This window comes from Branchiostoma lanceolatum, chromosome 6, assembly GCF_035083965.1.
Source record: "Branchiostoma lanceolatum isolate klBraLanc5 chromosome 6, klBraLanc5.hap2, whole genome shotgun sequence".
NCBI lineage: Eukaryota > Metazoa > Chordata > Leptocardii > Amphioxiformes > Branchiostomatidae > Branchiostoma > Branchiostoma lanceolatum.
The window spans coordinates 2781257-2804172 of record NC_089727.1 but is presented as its reverse complement, the minus strand read 5'-3'; the positions used below and the strand labels follow the sequence as shown (position 1 = coordinate 2804172).

The 22916-nt window shown below is 43.8% G+C and overlaps 2 protein-coding genes across 2 annotated transcripts; both read right to left on the bottom strand.

Annotated features, from left to right (window-relative positions):
* Positions 1-228: 228 nt before the first annotated feature.
* On the bottom strand, positions 229-9594 carry LOC136437179 (uncharacterized). Its single transcript, XM_066431662.1, has 16 exons — positions 9583-9594; positions 8953-9133; positions 8472-8633; positions 8054-8214; positions 7504-7701; positions 7047-7147; positions 6747-6865; positions 6135-6274; positions 5418-5525; positions 4505-4666; positions 3586-3657; positions 3138-3273; positions 2598-2737; positions 1880-2002; positions 1233-1367; positions 229-645 (listed from the first exon to the last, which is right to left on the bottom strand). Exons 1-16 carry the CDS (start codon positions 9592-9594, stop codon positions 550-552), a joined length of 2046 nt encoding a protein of 681 aa, XP_066287759.1. The 3' UTR covers positions 229-549.
* Positions 9595-9808: 214 nt separating this feature from the next.
* LOC136437484 (heme-binding protein 2-like) lies at positions 9809-12240 on the bottom strand. The gene is made up of 4 exons (XM_066432103.1): positions 12055-12240; positions 11216-11400; positions 10649-10782; positions 9809-10301 (listed from the first exon to the last, which is right to left on the bottom strand). The coding sequence occupies exons 1-4, from the start codon at positions 12135-12137 to the stop codon at positions 10005-10007; spliced, it is 699 nt and encodes a 232-aa protein (XP_066288200.1). The 5' UTR covers positions 12138-12240; the 3' UTR covers positions 9809-10004.
* Positions 12241-22916: the final 10676 nt, after the last annotated feature.

Below are 22916 nucleotides of genomic sequence, written 5' to 3'. Positions count from 1 at the left end.
GCTACCATCATTATTGTCAAAATACTACTTTTCGACAAAACAAGAAATGAATATGTACACATATGTTTTGAATGTAAATGACAATTATGTGCATGAACTTGGTTTATTTACCTTCCTTATCAGCTTAGTCATTGGACACAAACACGGCGTACTTATGCAAAATAAGATCAGTAAAAAATCCATGCGATGTTAGGGCGCGTCCGAAGTTCGGGCAACCCCCGTTATATCATTCTCCGTCAATTTGAAATTAATGTATTAACACGCTCCGACCACACCGTGATATTTCATGTAGTAGTTGGTAAGGCAACAGGGTTTAGGTGGTCACTTTTTTAAAATGATTTTTTTGAAATTTTTTATCAATCACCATAATGTCGTACATTTGCAATCAACCTGTTACGTTTTTTCCTCTTGTCAGCCACCAAAAAGTTATGAAACGCTCAGATATGGTATAGAGCGGTCAGCAATATGGCGACGACCGTTTGAAATTGCGACGATCGTTTACGAGGCGGACGACCGCTACGACGAGAGTGTGGGCTGCTAGTCTCCCGGTCATCCCACGGATTGTAACTTCCAGAAGCCGGTGTACGTTACCCTCCTGTCCACCACAGTGAACGGTTCATCGTACGTGTAGAATAACGTCCTGTCCTGTAAGAATATATACAATTCAGAAATTGCGATCTTGTGGAATCGGTGATTCTACCGGCAGAGATCGCGATCTGAGTCCCTGTCGACAGAGATCGCGAGCGGTGCCCTGCAAGTACAATCACAGGCAGTAGGCCACCGACTTTTTGTTGAAATCGCTGCTGCCTTGGTAATGCTAAGGTCACATTTCTAAACCGGGGCCCGGCCGGGCTGTTTGTGCGAACGAAAATTATAAAGTCATATCACGAATATACACAAATGGTGCTCATGATTCATTTTTGCAACTTTTGCGTGTGTTTTGTTGTCTTTTATATCATACTTTTCGTTCCCGTCACCTACCCGGGTTGGGACCTTGGCATAACACACAATCAATCTAAGCACACACTATGCACTCAGTCCACAATATGTTCCCATCAATCACACACAGGCTCATGAAATATTCGATCCGCTAAAGCATGAAACAGAAGTCCAAAGGATACGAACGGTTACCGAGGACACCCGAAGATTGGCTAGAGCCGAACACGACTAGATTATCGGGTACATTCAATTAAATCACGCATGCTTAATGTGGTTTGCAAGTAAGGACATACCTTATCGAACTGTAGGCCTGTCTCCTGTAGTTTGTGTTTGAGTACCTCCAGCTCGAGCTTGAGTTGTGCGGAAGTGATGTGACCCTTCAGTGCGAGGATGTACATACTGGGAGTGACAACTTGTCTCAGCATCAACTAAAGGGAAGACATATCATGTACGAAGACGAGTCAAACAGTAATACAAGTTGCATCATAGCAGTTTCGTTTTTCTAATGAAATTAATTGAAATTTGGCACAAAAAAGATGTGACTGAAATATTTCGATTTGTTGTTCAGATCTGTATGAGCGACTGAGTTGATATGACTAAGAAATTTGTATAAGTGACAACTCATTTCATAAAAAACAAACCTCGCATGATACAACTTGCATTATTTTTCGACCCTCTCTCGTCAAATACTAGTAAGCATTATGGGTATCTTTTTCAAACTCTGTTCTTAAACGCACCAGTGTCGCAAATCACACATTAACCCCTTAAGAGAGATGGCGGCGCCATAAACTTTGATCCACCGCTGCTGTCTATCAATGTTCCTAACTTGCACCAATAGTAAAAGAACAAAACCAGCTTTATCAGATACCAAATTGATGAAATGTTACGAGGGGAAAGAATAATTAAGTTGTAAACCGTAGGTAATCTTTCAAACCCTTACCCCCTCCTCGGTCGGTGCAGGCGCGTTCTTTCTCTGGTAATATCTCGGCAGAGGCGCGCAGGCCTCCAGCTCCTCGTGACAGCTTCTTGTGAACGGCTCCGACTCACCAGAGATGTTCTTGTACTGGAAACAGAGAGTCATATTATAACATCTATTCCCTCACTCGACTCAGGTGAAAATGAGTACCTGGCTTCGGTTACGGTGCGATCACATCATTCGTCGTAGGCGGTCGTGTCGTAGTAGACCTCTACTCCCCCCTACTTTTCCCCTGAAGGGGCTATTTGGGGGTATCGAAATGTAGATGTAGTATCTTCAAGCAGGCTGTGACCGAACCAACCACCGACAAGGATCTAAGACAGACAGCCTTTTACGTAACAAGACGGCAGAATTGTGGTAATTGCTATACACTTAACTGGCGCATCCCCGTCGTGTATCAGCCAACGAAAGAGTATATCACCCCGTATAAGGGGCGGCATAACCCCGACGGTGCGTTAGCACGTCGATTGATGATGATGATGATACACTTAACTTTGCAGCCCATTTCAGTACACTGGTCGTGTCAGCAATGTGTTCTGCGTCGTGTTCTGCGTCGGATGTTCCCATGTTAATGTCTGTATAGTATGATGGTGTTGTCTGCTCAGTTCTGCCGTTAATATAAGCATATTGCTTGACTGTGATTGTAGTCCTGTTTGAATAAAAGATAAGAAAATGACGTCACCTGCATGACGACCGGCGCCATCATGTTCCCCAGCCCTCTCCCGGCGACGTTTTTCCCGCCAAAATATGACGTCAGCGCCAGGAACACGTCACGTGGGTTGCCCGACTCACATCCGGCTGTTGTCATGCAGACCCACTTCCCTATATGGGAGAAAAAAAGCACGATATAGACACGTTTTTTTATGGAAGGATCTTTCCTTGGTGCTGATTTTACTTCACCTCGGTGCTGTAGCCGAAGGTAACGTTACACTGCTATTGATGATCAAACCAAGAGGTGCATTAGGTCACAGGACGTTGTTATGATCGTTAATTCAACTTTCTTTCTTGCACATAATGCATACACACGTAGACACACACATGCACATGCACACATACAAGCACATACACACACACAGACACTACACATATGCTCCTGAATTATGTGTTTCTTTGGTCAAAATTAAACAAGAACTCGAAAGTTAATTCCTTTTATGAGTTTCATAAAGTTTTGCTAGAAAAGAAGGGATCCTTCTGTTGATATACCAACCAAAATTATCGTTACCTATGTTAAACCTGAACTCCGTAAAGTCGCCCCAGTCTCGCACTTTCTCGTGCACGAAACACGCGTCGTTCTCACACGCGTCATACGTTACGTCATCAGCCTGGCTGTTCTCCTGGGGGAACAGCTGCGTCGGTAGCTGTAGAAAAAGGATAAAAAGATAACTAAAGGTAGTCCTATAGCATTTTTGAGGCCTTATAATTAGGGCAGTGGGTGGTTAGTCCAAGGTGTATAGGGTACGGAATTGGAAGGTGGAGTCCACCTCTCTTCCTCTGCTGCCGTTTACCTCCCCAACCAAATTCAGATACCCATTTTTACAGCTAGGAGGAGTGAGGAAAGTCGTATAGAATACCTTTCCCAATGACACAATATTTAGCCTGGAATGTCAGGAATCGAACCAGTGACCCCTCTATCTCATGCCGTGACCAACTGTTGTTTTCTTTTGTCCTACCTTTCTGAAGAAAGCAAGCTCATGCCACTCTTCTTCTTCTGCCGTCATAAACAGCAGCTCGGCTATCATTTCCTGGGCAGGAGACAAGGGAGACATCTCTTTGAGTTGGAATGTTTCAACATGTTTGGAAATGCAGACACAGATTGATGCAGTACTTCTTGTTTACGATAGGAGGCGTTGAAGTACCAAATCATGATCTCCGTAAAAACTAGGGTATTGTAATGAGTTGGTCTCGGTGTGCGTCCGCAGTTATGTGAGTATTACAGCGGTAGCATTCAAGATGGAAGTTACTAGTATGTAATGTATGTAGCATTGTAGCTGAGTGCCAGGATATGACTCGTGGCTACACCCACACAGTAATGTCAGGTCGCTATGAGTACCCACTTAGTTAGAGCTTGTCACAACAACGTTCAGCCAGTTGTATCAGGGGCTTCTTAAGATTTGTAGTTCTTGTTGAAATCCATCTTCCTACGCAGGGCTATCTTAGCCTGAGTACCAGCCTCCGTAGTGACCGCCTGCTCAAAAAAAAATTCGTTTACTAACCTGCTGACTCCGTGGTTAGCAAGCGAATTTTTTTGAGCCAGCGGTCACTACGGAGGCTTGTACTCAGGCTAGGGCTATTTTGCGGCATACACAAAGTCCTGAGTAGGGTGAAGTTTAAATCTGGAGTCTCGAGAAGCAAAAGACTAAGACAGTCGAAAGACGAATGATTTTAGATCGTTGATGTGTAATATGTATGCATTTGGACCATGGCATTGTTTATATTGTGTACCACCGTTTATGTATGTATGTATTTATGCATGTATATATGAATGTACGAACCCTGGAAGACTAGCCCCATGTGGACTAAAGGGCATCTCAATAAACCACCATTACTGCAATGACGACAGTTATGTCTGACGTATGAACCACGTCCCACCTTCTCACACCCCACGTCGAAGTTCTCCGGCATGGAGTCCATTTCTGTTGTGACGTCATGAGCTAACTCGGACACGTACTGGTCACGTGACAAGCCATCCACCCTGGTATTGAAGTGTAGGCTGAAAAACTCCAGTTTCTCCACAGGTTCGGAAATGTACACCTGGAATTAAAACATGGCGTCACTTACTAAAGCGTACTTGGTGTACAAGTCAGTGCCTTTGGATGGACCTAAACAGACATAGTAGTAGTAGTCCACTGTTTAGTCCACTAAACAGACATGCAGTCTTATATACCCATGCCATGCAGTCGAAGTCAACGAGCTTCAGTAGTTAGTTTTTTTTTGTTCGCTAGAAGGTATCCAAATTTAGAAATCCCCAGACTTGGGCGTATTTTGCAGTGTGACGCCGGCCTTAAGGCAGCGGTCCACTGTTTATTATGCTCATTGTGCTCATCGAGCAGACCCAGCGGGATTTTCCCAGCACAATTAGCCTGACTACACTGTACATAGCGTGTGTCTGGCCGTCATAACCAGTGAAAGGTATATAGAATGTACATAGCACCCTCTGTCCTTGGTGCTGAAATCAAAGTTACCTGCATACCTTATACACATCGGCTGTCTTTTCCGTCACAAGACTAGCTGTTCCCTTTCACTTCTACACCTTGCCTTGTAAAAGATATCATTGGTTCTGAAAGCTAGGTTACAATTCACATGTACACACGGTACGCAAGACTTGTCTTCCACATAACAACCAGTGGAATATTAGCTTTGTAGTGAGCTGGAAATGGTTAGGCTTCACTTTCACTGCGATGTAACCTGTGTGTCTACGGGTCTGGGAGGGTTGTTATGGTAACTAACCTGGGGGGGGGTTGTCATGGTAACTAACCCGAGAATGGTTGTCGTGGTAACTAACCTGCGTGTCCACGGCTCTGGGAGGGTTGTCGTGGTAACTGTTCGGCAGGTTGAGACACACGGTAAACATTTTGTCGCAGGCCGGCGAGCTGACTTCCGTCACATTGTGCTGTAAAAATAGTACAACACGTGAAATCTGTCCTGTTTCTGGGTCGTTTTATAAAAGATGACTGTCGTCATTCTGCCACACAGGTAAAAAACACATGCACACACTCAGTCACACACACACATACACACACACACACACACACACACACACACACACACGCACACACACACACACACACACACACAGGTAAAAAACACATGCACACACTCAGTCACACACACACACACACACACACACACACACACACATATACACACACTCACACGCTGGTAGACATATATATCGACGCGCATAAACTTCACGTTAAGTCAGTTACCAACAATGGTTAGGACGGGTTGCATCATCTCTTTCGCAGTTCTGTCACCGTTCCTGCCGTCCATGTAGTACACACAAACGCACACACGAACACAGAAACATGTCCCTTCAACATCCTTCAAAATACCTGCAATGGTGAAGACGGGTTGCATCATCTCTATCGTCGTTCCTACAATATTGATGATACACAGATGATACGCACAGACACAAACACATCCACATCCACACACACACACACACACACACACACACACACACACACAGAAATATACCCCTACAAACTCCAATACTAACTATGGTTAGGACGGGTTGCATCATCTCTATCGCATCCCTTTCGTCGTTCCTGCCGTTAAAGTAGAACAACAGGCCGCTCATCGCCTTGTCGCGTCCCGACGCGGCCTCACACGACCTCTCCTGGGTACACACCCATCTTGCTGAAAGTTGACAGAGAAATCCAACAAATATTTTAGTTGTATAGACGCGCGTTTCTATATTCATCAATACGGCCTATGATGAACAAAATTGTACTTCGGGACAAAATCTGCAAGAAAGGGGAAGGAGAGACGGAATGAAGAATAGAGGGATGGAAGAAAGGGTCAAATGAAGGAAGGACTGAATGAAGCAGAGGAAATAGATTGAGAGAGAGAGAAAGCAAGAGAGCAATAGAATGATAGAGGGGTGAAAGGAAAGTAGAGGAAAGGGAAGGACAGAATGAAGCAGAGAAGAGGAGGGGAGAGATGCAGGAGACTGGAGACTATGAGAGATAGAGAAATGGAGAAGGTAGAATGACGTGTATCAAAAAATTAGAGTGCCACACCAACACTGGGCATAAACGAACCCAGAAATCAATGACACCAAAAGCTTGAATAGAGAGGAGCTGAAATCAGCCTTTACAGTCTTACGTACTGTTGATGTAGTGGTTTTCCTGGAAGTAGTCGAACGTTCGGGTGAGCTTACGGAGTGGACAGGGGGTCTTGGCACACGGGTGCGGCAGGTCAGGGCTCCTAATGTCCGGTTCGTGAAACCTACAGAGGGCAATACTTGTACATATCAGAGCTGAGCTGAAACTTAGTTGTCCGCCTAACGACCTGGCCAGGTCAAGGGACTAGGTAGGGAAGGAGGTATTCAGGTATGGTTGCGCAATTTTAATTTCCTACTACAACCGGAGGTATGTCCGGGAGAATCTTTCTTGAAGAGCTTTCGTACCAGTCTTTGGGAGGGCTGAAGTCGAGGCTGTGGTGGTCGTGTGTACCTGGATTGCCTGCGCGGAGGCACCGGTTCTCACTGTCTCGGGTCTCCATAAACACCTGAAGCCAACACAACACATCAGCGAAATTACTAAAAGGCATGTTTAGGAGCATCTTAAATCTATCCATTGGCAGTGGGTATTGCTTTTAGTTTGTGTGTCTCACTCGACTTGGATGAAGATGAGTACCTAGTTTCAGTTGGGGACGTCCTATCAGATGGGATGCAAAGCATTAGGCCCCGTGAGCACGTGTAAGAACCCACCACACTTATCGAAAAGAGTATGGGTCCATCCCGGTGTGAGTGGAACGAATTTTACAGCCTGGTCTTACGCAGCTTTTGCAAACTGATGTGTTACGCCTAGAGCATGTTTACTGGTTATGCAAAACAAACATACAAACAATCAGCATGCACCTACCTCGTTGTGTCTGTCAAAGATACGAGATTGCACGTGGTACTCCACCACCACCATGGCGTCGTCAGAGAATGGCTCTCTACGGTCTGCCAGAACCTTGCTCAGTCTCCGGCCCGCTTCGAACGACGTTTCCGCACCGCCGTGCCCGCCGAAACACATCGCGTAGCCGGACAAGGCTTGGCATCCAGATCCAAAACTTTCCTGACAACGAACAGAGAAAAGATATTTGCCGACCTCCGTTTTACGTTAAATACACCGATGAAACTCTACGTTAAATTTCATGACTACCGTTACGTGTGTGTGTGTTGTGCGCGTGCATGTGTCTGCATATGCGTTTGTGTGTCATGTGTATATGTATGAGTTGTGTGTGTGTTGTATCTCACTCTGTGTTTGTGTCTGTAGGTGTGTCTGTGTATGCGCGTGTGCCTGTGTGAAAGACAGAGAGAGAGAGAGAGTGAGAGGAGAGAGAGAGATAGAGCGAGAGAGCGAGAGAGCGCGCTCGCGTGTATGTGTGTGTGTATATATGCAGTATGTTACACAAATCTTGTCTTACTGCTTTCTCCCGCGCCACTCTGGTGATGACGTCCCTCGGTACGGGCATGTATGACGTGTAGGTCCGGCTGCACGGACCCCGCCCCGGTCTGGCCTGCACAACCGATGTCACAGTCGGCGCGAACCGGGAAAAGTTACCTCCTGGTGACGTCAGACCTTCCTCTGGGTTGGGATTAGAATAAAACATTTTCAAAACAAAAAAGGGAAATCTATGATAAAAATGATGACGATTGCATGCCCATAACACGAGGTCAGAAAGCTTAAAGTTCTGTTGTATTGTCATAAGTGTCCGTTGTTTTGCCGACACCTAACCAAATGCCAAATATCATACCCAACTCGGTATGGCATTTGGAAAAATTAGCATACGGCAACTGTTTCTTGCAGAAATATCAAAGCCTATGAGAACGTCAAGCCTCTACCTTTCAACGTCTGGAACATGATCTTCTGTCCCTGTTGTCTGGCACGTTCGAACTGGCACGTCAGCGGCTCAGCGCGCATGAACGGTCCGACGGTCGGGTAAGAGCGCCGCTCAACTCCGCGTCTGTCCTTACTCCGTACGGTGTACGCAGGGCAATTTGGGCCTAGGGGGAAACCAAAAGGGAAGTTATGATGACTGGTTGCGAGGGCGACAGAGAATTATGAGGTCCTATTGGTACTCCTGGGATTGGGAATGGTTCTTTCGAGTTAGAGGTGTTCTTTGGCGGCGGTTTCATTTCGCGGTACGAGAGAAAGGCAGGTTTTCGCAGTGTTCCTAATTCGCGGTTGAAACAATGAACAGTAGTAACAGATGAGCAACGGTGTCAAAATGAGCGGTGGACGTATGGCCGCGGAAATCAAGAAAAATACAACCACCGCAAAAGATTTAACATTTACAGTATGCATCAACATTTTACTACTCACCATAGCAAAACGTCGTGCCGCAATCCCGCCGCACCAAATCCGCCTGGATAGAAGCGCCCCCTGACGGCCACAAACGGTCGTTGTCGCGGAGGCACCTGGGCAGCCGGGACAGTCGGGCCTCCGGTCCGTCCGTCCCGCGGTAGAACTCGTCCAGCACGGCGTTTGTGGCGAAGACGGCTACCTCGTAGAGTTCCCGCGAAGTACTGTCATTGCTACATGTTTAGACATAAGTTAAAATCCTCCCACACCATAATTGATGTATAGGGCGGTGCCCATCTCCGTTTCATAGCCCTGGGGCCACACTGTGGTGCAATCACTGCAGCAGGGGGCTAGTCCACTGGCAGTGGAGTGTGTTTAACTTCCATACTGTTTCAGAAGTATGTACCATTTTTATTAAGTCTTTGGTATGACTCAATGCGCCTCTTGTCCAGAGGTGTCCTACCTAGGGCTTGAACCCTAGTCCTTCTGGTCCAAGTAATTTGAACCAGCTGTGGCAGAGTAGCAGAGGAACAGACCACTACACCACAGGGACACCCCCTGTTTAGACATAAAGCTAGGCTTAAACCTATAGTTATATAGATAATGTACTAAGTAAGTATATGAGTACTACAGAAGGACAGTGTGGCTTACCCTCTGAGGCATTGGAGAAGGCAATGGAGGACAGAGGGTTCTGGGCTGACGGAGTGGTTCGAGTGGCGAAGGAGGTCTAACACTCGACATGAGTCAGTAAGTCAAGTCAAACAAGTGTGTCTCTCCACAATGCCGATTATATGGTTTTTGTAAACAAAAAAAACATGCTATTGAATAAAAATTTTTGTCTTAATGTTGAAAGAATGTTCCTTCCAACAAGATTTTTTTGAGCTCCTGAGACAATGTCATTGTCAATAAAAAAATTACACGATTAAAAGAATGTTCCTGTCAATGATATTTTTGCACTAATGGCAGAATGTTCTTCTTCTTATCATCCTGATGGACGTTCAGTTCAACGTCGATGGACTCGGCGATGGGCGGCTCTTGCAAAGTTTGCAAATGGTCACTATTGACAGGATGCTCTAATGATATTTTATTGCACAATTGACAGAATAAACAACTAGAATAAACTGGCTTAAGAATAAAGCAACCACGACCTTTCTCCTCAAGTCCTTGGAGTATAGACAGGTTTTCCTGTTACTGTACCTGCTGTGTTGAAGAATGTAGTAATAGTCGTCCCTCCGAACGATCGGTTCTTGATTGGCAATCAGAAGATGGAGCAGTTTCTGGGCCTCCCGCTCAGCGCCGAAGCCCAGGTCCCCTCGTCTGCGGAAGGACCTCACATACAGGACGGTCTCCGGGACAATGTCTAGGACAACCTGGAGAGATGGAGCGTTTTTTTTGCTGAAATTACCTGATTCGGAGACGGCACATGGCGACATGCAAAATACAAAATACCTCTCGGCGTTCTCACGATTTTCTTACGGCGTCTATTTGTTACTGGGTCTCGGGTTGGTCCCATTTCCAATCCGGGGCCCGGTCGTGCTGTTTGTGAGAACGAAAAAAATGCATATCAAGAAAATACACAATATATGTTTAAGAGTAAGCTTTTGACTTTTTGTGTCTTTTGTTGTCTTTCATATAATATTTTTCGTTCCCACAATCTGTCCGACCGGGGCCCTACTTTGGAAATGGGACCAAAGCATAACACAGGCTACAAACTGACCGTGGGGTCCTCAGGCATAGGTGGACTGTTCCACTTCTCCCGGGGGAGGGGCAGGGACACGGTCACCTCCCGCATGAAGCCGGTCGGCACGTACGTTTGCGTTGCCAGCGGCCATTCCCTCGGAATCTTCAAACCTGGTGGACAAACCGTGGAAATTCGGTATATGTAAGAGATAACACGGTATATGTAAGAGATAATACGGTATATGTAAGAGATAACACGGTATATGTAAGAGATAATACGGTATATGTAAGAGATCCCACAATCCCTATAAATGAAGACATGTAAAATGTTGAAAACTTATGATGCTGTACTGGGAACACAATTGCTTCATTTACATATATATAGCGATGAGAGAAACACTGATCACTCAACATTTTCTACGTTGTTCTTCTTGTATGGAAATATTAGTACTATTAACGTTAGTACTAATAGTACAATATAGATAGTATATAGAAATACAATAGATACCTTCCAGTGCCATTCACCGATAAAAGATGCTGGATTTGAAATAAAGACCATTTCCAAATTCAGCAACGACAAAAAAAATTGCCTTCATCTTATTACCTTGGTCGTTGTAGCCATTCAGGTATTTCTGCAATTTCTTCAGTGCGCGTGCGCGACCGCTGCTGGGAGAGAGGTCCCATACGGTAGTTGAGACCCACAGCGATCTGCGCATGCGTCGCACATGGTACTCCGGGTACGAGCACAAGCACGTGTGCAGATGGTCGGTGACATCACAGGATGTCGAACTGAAATGGGACGAACGTTCTGTCGGTGATTTTCAGGGAAGGCAATATGCAAATTACGCTGATGAAGGTTAGACATCTAGGTAATACGATACGCCTTAAACTTACTAAAGGCCTTTCGATACCACAATTAGCTTAATGGGCTTCCTTGAATTTTACAGAATATGTATAGGATTCTCCAGATATCAGCGCAAGACGTCATCGGCAACACCAACACACTCCACCCCCATGCAGGCCGTCATACATGTTTACAAACAAACAAATCTTTATTGATACAACACAATTATAGCGATTTTGTGGTCTGCAGCTAAAAACGCAAACAAACAAGCGGATACAAATGTATTAACCTACGTATAAGTACATGAATAAGTCAACATGTTGAGTTGAACATGTGGCTGTGGGTTCACACACCTTGTACCTACTTGTCCCCAGTGACCTCCTGACACAAACACATTCAGCACAAGCCAAAAGAAAAGCTGGCTATATGGAGAATACATAGTTTGCCAGGGGAGTTTGACGACCATAGGGTAACATTTGATGATACATGTACGTGGACAGACTCTCCTGGCCTATGAATCACGTAGTATACATAGCCCATCAGGAGGGCCTGGTGAAGGCTATAGAATATAAACACGTTAGGTAACTTCTTATACACACCTCGCCGTATCTGCTTGTACCCAGTGTCCTTCTGACTGCAACACAGTCAGCACCAGCGCAGTGAACAACACCGGTAGTCTCATCTCTTCAAGATTTTACCGCTTCGAAAACTATGTAATAACCCCTGACACCTGTTGATCGCTTACTGGCCAAGGACGGCGTGACACAGAGCAGCCCAGCTAAAATACAGCGTAGGCTACGTTAAGTAAATTGTAAGGATGACATCAATGCGCGCAAAGATTTCTGCCCGATAACAAAAGACGAAATTTTGTTACTAAGAGATGGCCAACATGACAATGAAATAACGAAATTTGGAAGATATGTCGTGTGGTTGCAATGAGTGTATTTGTACAAGTGACACATTGTGCGCTTCTTGAAAACAGGAATAAAATACTTGTTCGCTGTGATGCTACGTTATGTCGCTCCAAATTATGTTACCATGTTTATGGTCTCTATTTTTGCATTTTTTACCTATCTTGTTTTTTTATAGATTTTCTTGCCCCTGCATTAGTTCTTGCGCCTACAGAGGATGGCATCCGTGAAATTCACCTGTTGTGGCCTTATGGTGCAATTCAAGCGATCTATGATCGTGAAAAACAAACACGGAGGCACTGATAGCATGAAGGGTAAATTGGGTTAACCGTCGGGCGGAGCTGAAGACAAAAAGTTTCCCTGCAGGCCTATTTGATGATCAAATCAACTTTTGATACAAAGGACAAAGTATAAAGTTCGCTGTAGTCACCGCACCACTCACCTGCTGTTCTAAGTGTTTTGTTCCGTAAAATCATACAAAAACAAGGCATTGACTTGTCATTTTGTAAGTGACTGTTTGTGGCATACATAGGAAAACAGCTTACATCGTAAAAATTCTTAATGACAATTTTTATTGAATACAGTAGATAGGGAGCTTGGTAAGGTAGCTTTATGCACGGAACAGGACAAAATAACTTGGGCGTTACAGGAAGCCCGATCAATGGCGTGATGGGGTGGTGGTGCAGAATAGAATACATTTTGTTGTTAATTGGTACCAGATAGTCTAAAACTTACAACTAGAAATTGGTCTTCCTTCTGATGGATGGCACAGAAATTATAAACATTAAGTTCTTATAACAGTTGCTAGCCTCTTCGTTACACTATGTACGGTTATCAGCTTAATATTCGATACCTCCAAGTCTGGGTTTTCCCCCGTATACGATATAGGGTCTGAAGGGCAGGCAGTTTTTGTGTGATAAAATTGGACAATATTGTGCAATTGGGCAGTGGATTACTGGCAACAGGACACATGGGAATACGTTGTGCATTGTATTGGGATTCTTTCGACTCCTAGCGGCACGTTTAGTCAATACATGTCGTGACGTTCGCTATAAAAAAAAACGTCATTCATTTCAAGCATGCCATTGGCTTTGCGAAGTGATTCCTTATGCACACGACGTTACGTGCCAAACAAAAACACCTGAAAATTATGGACAAACCCAACGCCAGGTGTCCTATATTATCAAAAAAGGTATAAAAAGTCACAGCCTCTGTTAAGTCCCTCCCAAGAAATAAAAGAATGAATTTACAATTACATGTGTCTGCACTTCATTCCTCAAACAGCAAATAATAAACCAGCACTGCGCAAGCTCCAAGTGACGTCTGCACGGGGACCAGACGCTGATTACTTGGCCCAGCCAGGCGTGGTTCCTTCCGCCCAGCACGAGAACTGTATGTCCGTCTGAGCTTCTACTAAACTCTGTCAGCTACCTTAGCCTGAGCTCGTGCCTTCTACGTCACATGACAGGTTTACCGAGGAAAATTTAGGATAACCTTCGGATGTACCCTGGAAAACCTTGCCGGAAAAAAAGTTGTTTTAGATCCCTGTCGACCGTCGGTTCTGTAACAGTCTTTCTGAAAACCGTGAGGCAAAAAAACAACAGAGGAAAGAGACCGCGCCTTGAGATACTGAGGGGGAGGATTGCATGTTCGACAAGAAGTGCTGACTCGTACAGATGAAAACCAACGGTGGAAAGACTGTTAAAGACAGGTTAGCCTGCCTCTTGTTTTGGTGCTACTTGTATCCGTAAGTCAACAAGAAACGGAGCGTAATTTGTTTGTCTTGACAACAGTGAGAGAATGCTTCAAGTATTAGTTCAAGGATGGGCGGGCGAGTTTGTGGGGATATATCAGAGCCCCGCCTCCCGAGGAGGTTGTTGACGTCCCGAGGGCGTAGCCCGAGGATGCCAACAAGCTCCGTGGGAGGCGGGCTCTGATATATCCTCACAAACAAGCCCGTCCATCCTTGAACTGATTTAGAGCACAGCCATCTGTCCGAAGCAAAGCTAAGCAAACATATTGGGAAATAGTTTGACATATACACTGAAACAAACACAATATGCCAATATGAATGTTTGGGTTTGTGAGTATCTTTTTCTTAGAATAATCCCCAGTCCACATGTGGTTTTACTTCTGTGGTTCAGTTGAGGTGACAGGCGAGTACCAAGGAGTGACCATTATTTCCTCTCCCTTGAGGCAGAGGTGCTTGAACCAACCTGGGATCTGGTCTCAGCCAATGGAGAGCCAGACTTTCTGTTCAAGCACCTCTGCTTCAAGGGAGAGAGGTGCTCGAACTAACTTTGGCTGTGTATGTGGATTTCAAACAGCAAAATACCCGCTCCTGATTGGCTAAGGACAGATGGATGTGCTCTAAGAGGAAGATCATGAATCTATTTCTTCAGTATGTGAGTAGAACTTTAGTCGGGATAGAATAAAATTCAATTCTCTTTCAGATTTCGGCACAGGCATTTTAGGAATATCCTTTGTAAATGTTGTCATCAACACCGAGTTCTGTGGCCGGTGGATGAAAACTTTTAGCGACAGTGACCGCTAAATGGAATCTTGATATTGTACTTTGGTGAGGGAAATCTTATGGCATTAGCCTGTACATGTGTGCTCCATCCAGTGGAGCCCGCAAGATGTGGAAAATATCCCCATTCTAGGAAATGTGAGCAATAACCACACCCTGTATGGGGCGACATCGGGGAGTTACATGTAATAAGTCTGTATGCTACTTCAGTTAGGTAGTAGAGGCAGGGCGGAAGTTTGAAGATGTTTGCACAGTACATCAAATAAGAACATCAAATATGTAGTTTCTGTTATCGCCAGCCAGACCAATTCAGTCCGTAAGCTATTACTTTGGTAGTACTTAGAGACAGTGGAAGGCTACTAAAGCCCTAGCTCTGTGAACAAACAGGATGTCAATTTGGGAAATGCAATCATGAAGATGTAAAAAGAGCTTAGTGCAGTCCGTCTGCTGCTGGGTTAGCCCCCTATTTGTTCAAAAGAAACGACAAAGCCTAATTAAGAATACTGAAAAGAAAATCGACGGACCCCACTCCACCTTAAACCTTTGGTCAAAAGAGACCATAAGTCCGTTAAAGACCAACCTCGACGTGTAAGAGAAGTATGCAAGGATTTATCGTCTCTTTTATTCGCCACTTTTGCTGTCAGTAGTCTTTCCTCCGTGTTTCTTCTCTAAAGCCCAGCCTCGACATGTAAGCGAACTAAGCAAGAAGAAACACGTAGGAAAGATTACTGATAGCAAAAGTGGCGAATCAGAACACTTCCTCACCCGTGAAAAGAGACACTTAAGTCTCAAGTACTTCGCTTACGATGATTGTCTTTAGAGAAGAATAAGTACCGAGGAAATATCACGGGGAACAAATACAAGGATTAGTGAAGCCCACTTGCCGCCTTGGTCAGAACAGACCAAACATTTCTTACCATTCTTTAGAAAATCAATGACGGTACGCAAGAAAGAGTACTGAGAACAAACTAGAAGATTAGGGGCAATAGAAACGGTTAAGCCTTTCTGACTTTGCTTTCAAGCTTTATTCTGATATGTTATCTTCCATACAATACGTATTACAATTGCAAAAATTTACAAACTACAACAACAACACTTCATAAAGATAAAGCTTAAAACTAGTATCATCTTAGTCTTTGAAATTCTTTGAAATTTGTTCCTGAAGTCTTTAAAAGGATACGCTTTAAAGAAGAACAGTGACGGAAGACACATTGCTGAGAACAAACAAACATATCAGTTAAGCTCTTCCCCGTGCAAAGAGACCTTTTAAGTCTTACTCAAATACTTTGCTTCCAAGGTTTGGCTTTACAGAACACGAATATGTAGCTTGGGTAATCAGATAATTGCCGCCAGTAAGGCTTAAACTCAGCTTCATAAAGCTTAGAAATAGCTTTACCTCAGTCTTTGGAAGTCTTTGACATTTTTCCCTCAAGTCTTTACAAGTCTGGGCTTTAAAGAAGATAAGGTACGGAAGACACATTGCTGATAAGAAACTGACAAATCAGCTAAGCCCCCTCACCACCGTCAAACGACAGACCTTTTAAGACGTACTCGAATACTTTGCTTCTTGGCTTTAAAGAACAAGGATGTGTGACTTAGGGAGTCAGACAATTGTCGCCAAAAGGCGAAAAAGTTTCATTATGCCATTACATGCGATGCGTTCTGAGCGATCTGGTCCTCAGTCATTCTGAAGGAGACTACTAGGACTAGTTAAACATTCGCAGCGTCTAACATTTGTGTTGTATATGTTTTTACTATTTCTATAGTGTCGTAGGCCAACACAGCTGAACTTTCATACTAATGTGTCCTAGTCTGTGTCCAGTCTGATGATACGAGGAAGTGCAGTCTTTTCTGACGCCATGTTCCATATGACATTTGTCGGACAGTTTGTCCTTGATGGCATGTTTTTGTGAAACTTGCTTACTATAAGATAAACTAGTCTGAAATAGTCTAAAGAGCACGCAAGGCTCCCGGACCTTTCTCCCCAATATCGATAGGAACAGAATGCGGCGCAGGCGCGTTTAGTCAATACATGTCGTGACGTCCACTATACAAAAACGTCATTCATTTGATGCATGCCATAAGCTTAGCTAAGTGATCCCTTAAACACACGACGTTACACCCCAAAAAAACAACTGAAAATTGTGGACAAACCCCAAACCAGGTGTCCTATATTATCAAAAAAGGTCGAAAAAGTCACCGCCTCTGTTAAGTCCCTCCCAAGAAAAAAATAATGAATTTACAAAGAACGTGTGTCTCCACTGAATTAGTCAAACGGCAAACACACACTGCGTAAGCTCCAAGTGACGTCTGCACGGAACCCAGACGCTAATGACTCGGCCCAAGCGTGGTTCCTTCCGCCGAGCACGAGAACTGTATCTCAGTCTGAGCTCCTACGAAAACCATAACTCTGTCAGCTACCTTAGCCTGAGCTCGTGCCTTTTACGTCACATGACAGCTTTACCGAGGAAAAGTTAGGATGTACCTACTACAACCTCCGGATGTACCGTTGAAAACCTTGCCGGAAAAAGTTGTTTTAGTTCTCTGTAGACGGTCGGTTCTGTAACAATCCTTCTGAAAACCGTGAGGCAAAAAACAACAGAGGAAAGAGACCGCGCCTTTAGATACTGAGGGGGATAATTGCATGTTCGACGAGAAGTGCTGACTCGTACAGATAAAAACCAACGGTGAAAAGACTGTTAAATACAGGTTAGCCTGCCTCTTGTTTTGGTGCTACTTGTATCCGTAAGTCAACAAGAAACGGAGCGTAATTTGTTTGTCTTGACAACAGTGAGAGAATGCTTCAAGAGGAAGATCATGAATCTATTTCTTTTGTATGCGACTAGAACTTTAGTCGGGATAGAATAAAATTTAATTGTCTGTCAGATTTCGGCACAGGCATTTTAGGAATGTCTTTTGTAAATGTTGTCATCAACACCGAGTTCTGTGGCCGGTGGATTTGAAATTTTAGCGACAGTGACCGCTAAATGGAATCTTGATATTGTACTTTGGTGAGGGAAATCCTATGGCATGAACCTGTACATGTGTGCTCCATCCAGCGGAGCCCGCAAGATGTGGACAATATCCCCATTCTAGGAAATGCGAGCATTGGCGACGTCGCAACGCTTAGACAAATAACCACACCCTGTATGGGGCGACATCGAGGAGATGATAATTCTGTCTGCTTCTTGATTCTGAGTCAGGTAGACGCGGGACAGAATTTCGAAGTTTGAAGGTGTTTGTACAGTACATCAAATAAGAACATCAAATATGTAGTTACTGTTATCGCCAGCCAGACCGATTCTGTCCGTCAGTTATTACTGTGGCAGCACTTAGAGACAGTGGAAGGCTACTAAAGCCTCTCCTTGAACATACAGGACGTCCAGTAAGATGGAAAATGTAATCATGAAGATGTAAAAAGAGCTTAGTGCAGTCTGTCTGCTGCTGGGCTAGTCCCTATGTGGTCAATAGAGACGACAATGCCTACTTAAGAGTGCCGAAAAGAAAACTGTCGGACCCCACCCCACCTGAAACCTTACTGAAGTCCTTACTTACTTCGCTTAGAAGTCGAGGCTGGGCTTTAAAAAAGAAACACGGAGGAAAGATTACTGATAGCAAAAGTGGCGAATCAGAACACTTCCTCCTCCGTCAAAAGAGACACTTTAGTCTCAAGTACTTTGCTTCCGATGTTTGTCTTTATAACAATAACAATAATATAAAACTTCGTGATAAGATTTAATCTGTTTTTACAGAAAATGCCCAACAAGCGGAGTACACCACTGATCCTTCTGCTCATCATTTTGAGGGAAACTGCAACAACCGCAGCCTGCAGCAGCAGCTGTTCATCGATCTGCCACTGCCAAAAGAAAGGACTCAGTCGTGTGCCCCAAGATCTACCTACAAACATCACTACCCTTTATTTGCAGGGCAATGTCATCACAGCCTTAAACCAGTCTGACGTATTAAGGTACAAGAAACTTACAGAACTAGTTTTCAGCGCGAATAGAATATTCACAGTAAAGGAGGAAACATTCTCATGTCTTCCCGTGCTCCATGTTTTGAACCTGCGCTCTAACCAGATAAGTAACATTCAACCATTTACATTCTCAAACGTGACGCAGCTGCAAGATTTAGACCTGGCAAACAACAAGATAACTAACATTCATCCTGGTGCATTCTCAAATCTACAACAGCTGTTAAGTTTGAGACTATCCTCCAATCAAATAGCTTATATTTATCCTCGAACTTTCTTAAACCTACCCCGGCTCGAAGAGTTGTACTTGGGAAAGAACAAGATAACTAACATTCAGGCTGGCACATCCTCAGTCCCATCCCAGCTTAAACGGTTGAGACTGGACTCTAACCAGATAAGTAACATTCAGTCTGGCGCATTCTCAAACCTACCGCAGCTCCAAGAGTTGTACCTGAAAAACAATAGGATAACTAGCATTCAGTCTGGTGCATTATCGAATCTACCACAGCTCCAAGATTTGTACCTGGAATACAATAGGATAACTAGCATTCTTCCGGGTACAGTCTCAAACCTATCCCAGCTCGAAGTGTTGGGGCTGGGTTCTAACCAGATAACTAACATTACACCTGGTACATTCTCAAACCTACCCCATCTTCAAGAGTTGCATCTGAAACACAACAAGATAACTAAGATCAAGCCAGGTGTATTCTCAAATCTACCACAGCTACAAGAATTGGACCTGGAAAATAATACGATATCTAGCATTCAGCCTGGTGCATTCTCAAATCTACCACAGCTCGAATATTTGTTCCTGGGAAACAATAAGATAACTAGCATTCAACCTGGTGCATTCTCAAACCTGCCCCATCTCGAAGGCTTACACCTTGAACACAACAAGATAATTAATATCGAGCCGGGTGAATTCTCAAATCTACAACAGCTCTATGGTTTGTACATGAATTACAACAACATAAGTAGCATTCATCCTGGCGCATTCACAAATCTACCACAGCTCGAATATTTGTACCTGGAAAACAATAAGATAACTAGCATTCAACCTTGTACATTCTCAAACCTGCCCAATCTCGAAGACTTACGTCTGAAACACAACAAAATAACTAATATCGAGCCGGGTGCATTATCAAATCTACCACAGCTTTGTAAATTGGGCCTGCAACAGAACCAGATAACTAACATTCAGTCTGGTACGTTCTCAAATCTACCACTGCTCCAATATTTGTATTTGCAAGACAACAAGATAACTAGCATTCATCCTGGATCATTCTCAAATCTCACCAAGCTATCCAGTCTGGTGCTGAAAGATAACCCATGGGAATGTGACTGTAGGATGGTTGGTATCTGGAAGAAGATGAACAAGTCTAATGATCAGGATCTATTTTCTAAAATTGAAATGACTTGTAAAGGACCCATTAGCCTTCATGGAAAGCTTATTAGACATTTGAATCCCATGCATCTCATCTGTACAAAGCCAAGGATAGTGAGGTTTGAAAGGAACAATGGCAACATATTGGTACTGGGGCGGCCTTTCCATTTGGTCTGTGAAGCTTCAGGTGTACCTCAGCCAGATATCACAGTCACCCTCCCATCTGGACTGAATGCAACTATTGAGTCAGGAGGGAGAGTGACTGTGGGAGTGAATGGTACCATCACCATAACGAATGTTACTGCAGCAGATGCTGGTTTGTACATCTGTATTGGTGTAAATCCTGGCGGTTCCACATCGACAACACTGTTTGTTGATGTGGAAATGACAACATCGGTTTGGTCCCCATTCACTTCATCTCCAATGTCAACATCTTCAATGGGTAATACAGCAAGCAATGTTCACATTTATATTGGTGTTAGTATATTCGCTATGTTTTTCTTTATTTCTTCTCTTGCCTTTGCACTTTGTTACGTGTTAAGGACAAACAGGGTCCGTTTAAACCCAGCACCTGCATCGGTACGTGCACTGGAATCTGTGCAAGTCCACAAACCGTTAGCAGGCCAGGAGCAAGCTAACACCATGTACATGCGTGATGGTGATAGTACCGCTGGGCAACAAACACACATTTACGAGAATGACAATGAAGTAAAAGAAGCTGATACTTCTCACCCTGTCTATGAGAACGATAACGAAGGAGAAGCTGCTCTTTCTCAATCCGTCTATGAGAATGATAACGAGGAAGAAGTAGTCGCTACTAATTCTCAGTCTGTCTATGAGAACGATAACGAGGAGGAAATAGTAGCTGCTACTTCTCAGTCTGTCTATGAGAACGATAACGAGGAGGAAATAGTAGCTGCTACTTCTCAGTCTGTCTATGAGAATGATAACGAGGAAGAAGTAGTCGCTACGAATTCTCAGTCTGCCTATGAGAACGATAACGAGGAAGAAATAGTAGCTGCTACTTCTCAGTCTGTCTATGAGAACGATAACGAGGAGGAAATAGTAGCTGCTCTTTCTCAATCCGTCTATGAGAACGATAACGAGGAAGAAGTAGTCGCTACTAATTCTCAGTCTGTCTATGAGAACGATAACGAGGAGGAAATAGTAGCTGCTGCTTCTCAGTCTGTCTATGAGAACGATAACGAGGAGCAAATAGTAGCTACTACTTCTCAGTCTGTCTATGAAAACGACGATGAGATGGAAGAAGTATGTAATAATACTCCACAGGTTATTCACGAGAATAATGATGAGGAAGGGGCATTATCAAACTGTCCTTCTAACCTCCTCTCTGACAGTGACGATGAAAAAGCAAATGATTCTGTTGCTTTTCAAGTCGTCAATGAGATGCACAATGAAGGTGAAGCAATATGTGATTCTTCTCGGGTTCCTTACGAGAATGAAAATGAGGAAGGAGCAGTATCACATGTTTCTTCGCAGCTCATCTATGACAATGAGGATGAAAAATCAGCATTTAGTACTTGTCAGTCCACAAACCATAACAACAATGGGAAAGCAGAATCTGCTTTTTCTCCAGTCATTTATGGGAAAGATTTCCATATCATCATTGAAAATGAATACGAGGAGGGAGTGGCATCTGCTGCATCTGATATCATCTATGGCAATGAAGATGAAAAAGCAGTGTCGAGTACTTGTCAGTCCATCTACAAAAACAACGAGTAACTAGAATCTTCTTTTCTCCGATCATCTATGGGAATACGTTGATCAAGGTTAAAAATCTAGGTCCGTAATAAGATACGCCAGAAATAGTTACTCAAGCAACTGGATGCAGTTTTTTAATACAGACGCTTCAGGAGGTCCACGCGTCGAACTTTTAGGCACTTGGGCCAACGCGCTACCCCCCACACCAGACGAACAACATTAGCTCCTAAAACAACAGGAGCTAATTCATTAGCAGACAATCTTGTCTTGACTTACTATTCTATTGAACCACCTGAAATTGTCTTCACTTCATTGACATATATCTATTCAGAGGTTTGGTATAAAACCTGGTTCTGCCAGATCTTTCCTTAGTCACTGAGGAAAGATAGCGGATGCTGCCAGAAACGTCTGACTGTTTCAAAATTTTCAACTTGAGTAACTATTTTTGGCGCATCTATGGGGATGGCAAATAATCTTTGAGAACAACTATGTAGAAAGAAGCACCATTTATACCTCTGAGGAGCCACCACGGTCCCCAGAAATGGGTGTAAATAATTACTACGAATATCATGGCTGAAAAAAAACGCCTCACTTCAAGCGGCAAACTAAGACATTTTCGTTTGGGTAGAGTTCAACCAACATATCCCATAACCAAGGCCTCCACATGAAATGAAAAAGCATGTCGAGTTCATTCTGGAGGCGTCGTGAGTAAAGAAGCATGAATCTTTAACTCTAGTGAATTTTGATACCAGTAGAAGAAATGTTAATGAGCTTCTCCATTCAAATACTAGTAACTTGCTGTTGTAGAACACAGATTAAATAGTACAAAGAGTTTGAGACACAATAGCGTTATTCGTTGACAATACACAAAACAAAACATGATTGTATCGGGAGCAGGCCATGCCTCCACCCATTTCTAGACATACTGAGTTAATTCAATT

What these genes read in the sequence shown, in the direction of transcription:
- LOC136437179 (XM_066431662.1), bottom strand. An exon ending in CATGTTCCAGACGTTGAAAG is followed by an intron (nt 8,215 to 8,471) that starts GTAGAGGCTTGA and finishes ATCCCAACCCAG; the next exon opens with AGGAAGGTCTGACGTCACCA. An exon ending in AGCTTGCTTTCTTCAGAAAG is followed by an intron (nt 3,274 to 3,585) that starts GTAGGACAAAAG and finishes CTTTTTCTACAG; the next exon opens with CTACCGACGCAGCTGTTCCC.
- LOC136437484 (XM_066432103.1), bottom strand. Translation starts at nt 12,137, where the DNA reads ATGAGACTACCGGTGTTGTTCACTGCGCTGGTGCTGACTGTGTTGCAG. An exon ending in GAATGGCTACAACGACCAAG is followed by an intron (nt 10,783 to 11,215) that starts GTAATAAGATGA and finishes TTTGTCCACCAG; the next exon opens with GTTTGAAGATTCCGAGGGAA. An exon ending in CTATGCCTGAGGACCCCACG is followed by an intron (nt 10,302 to 10,648) that starts GTCAGTTTGTAG and finishes CCATCTCTCCAG; the next exon opens with GTTGTCCTAGACATTGTCCC.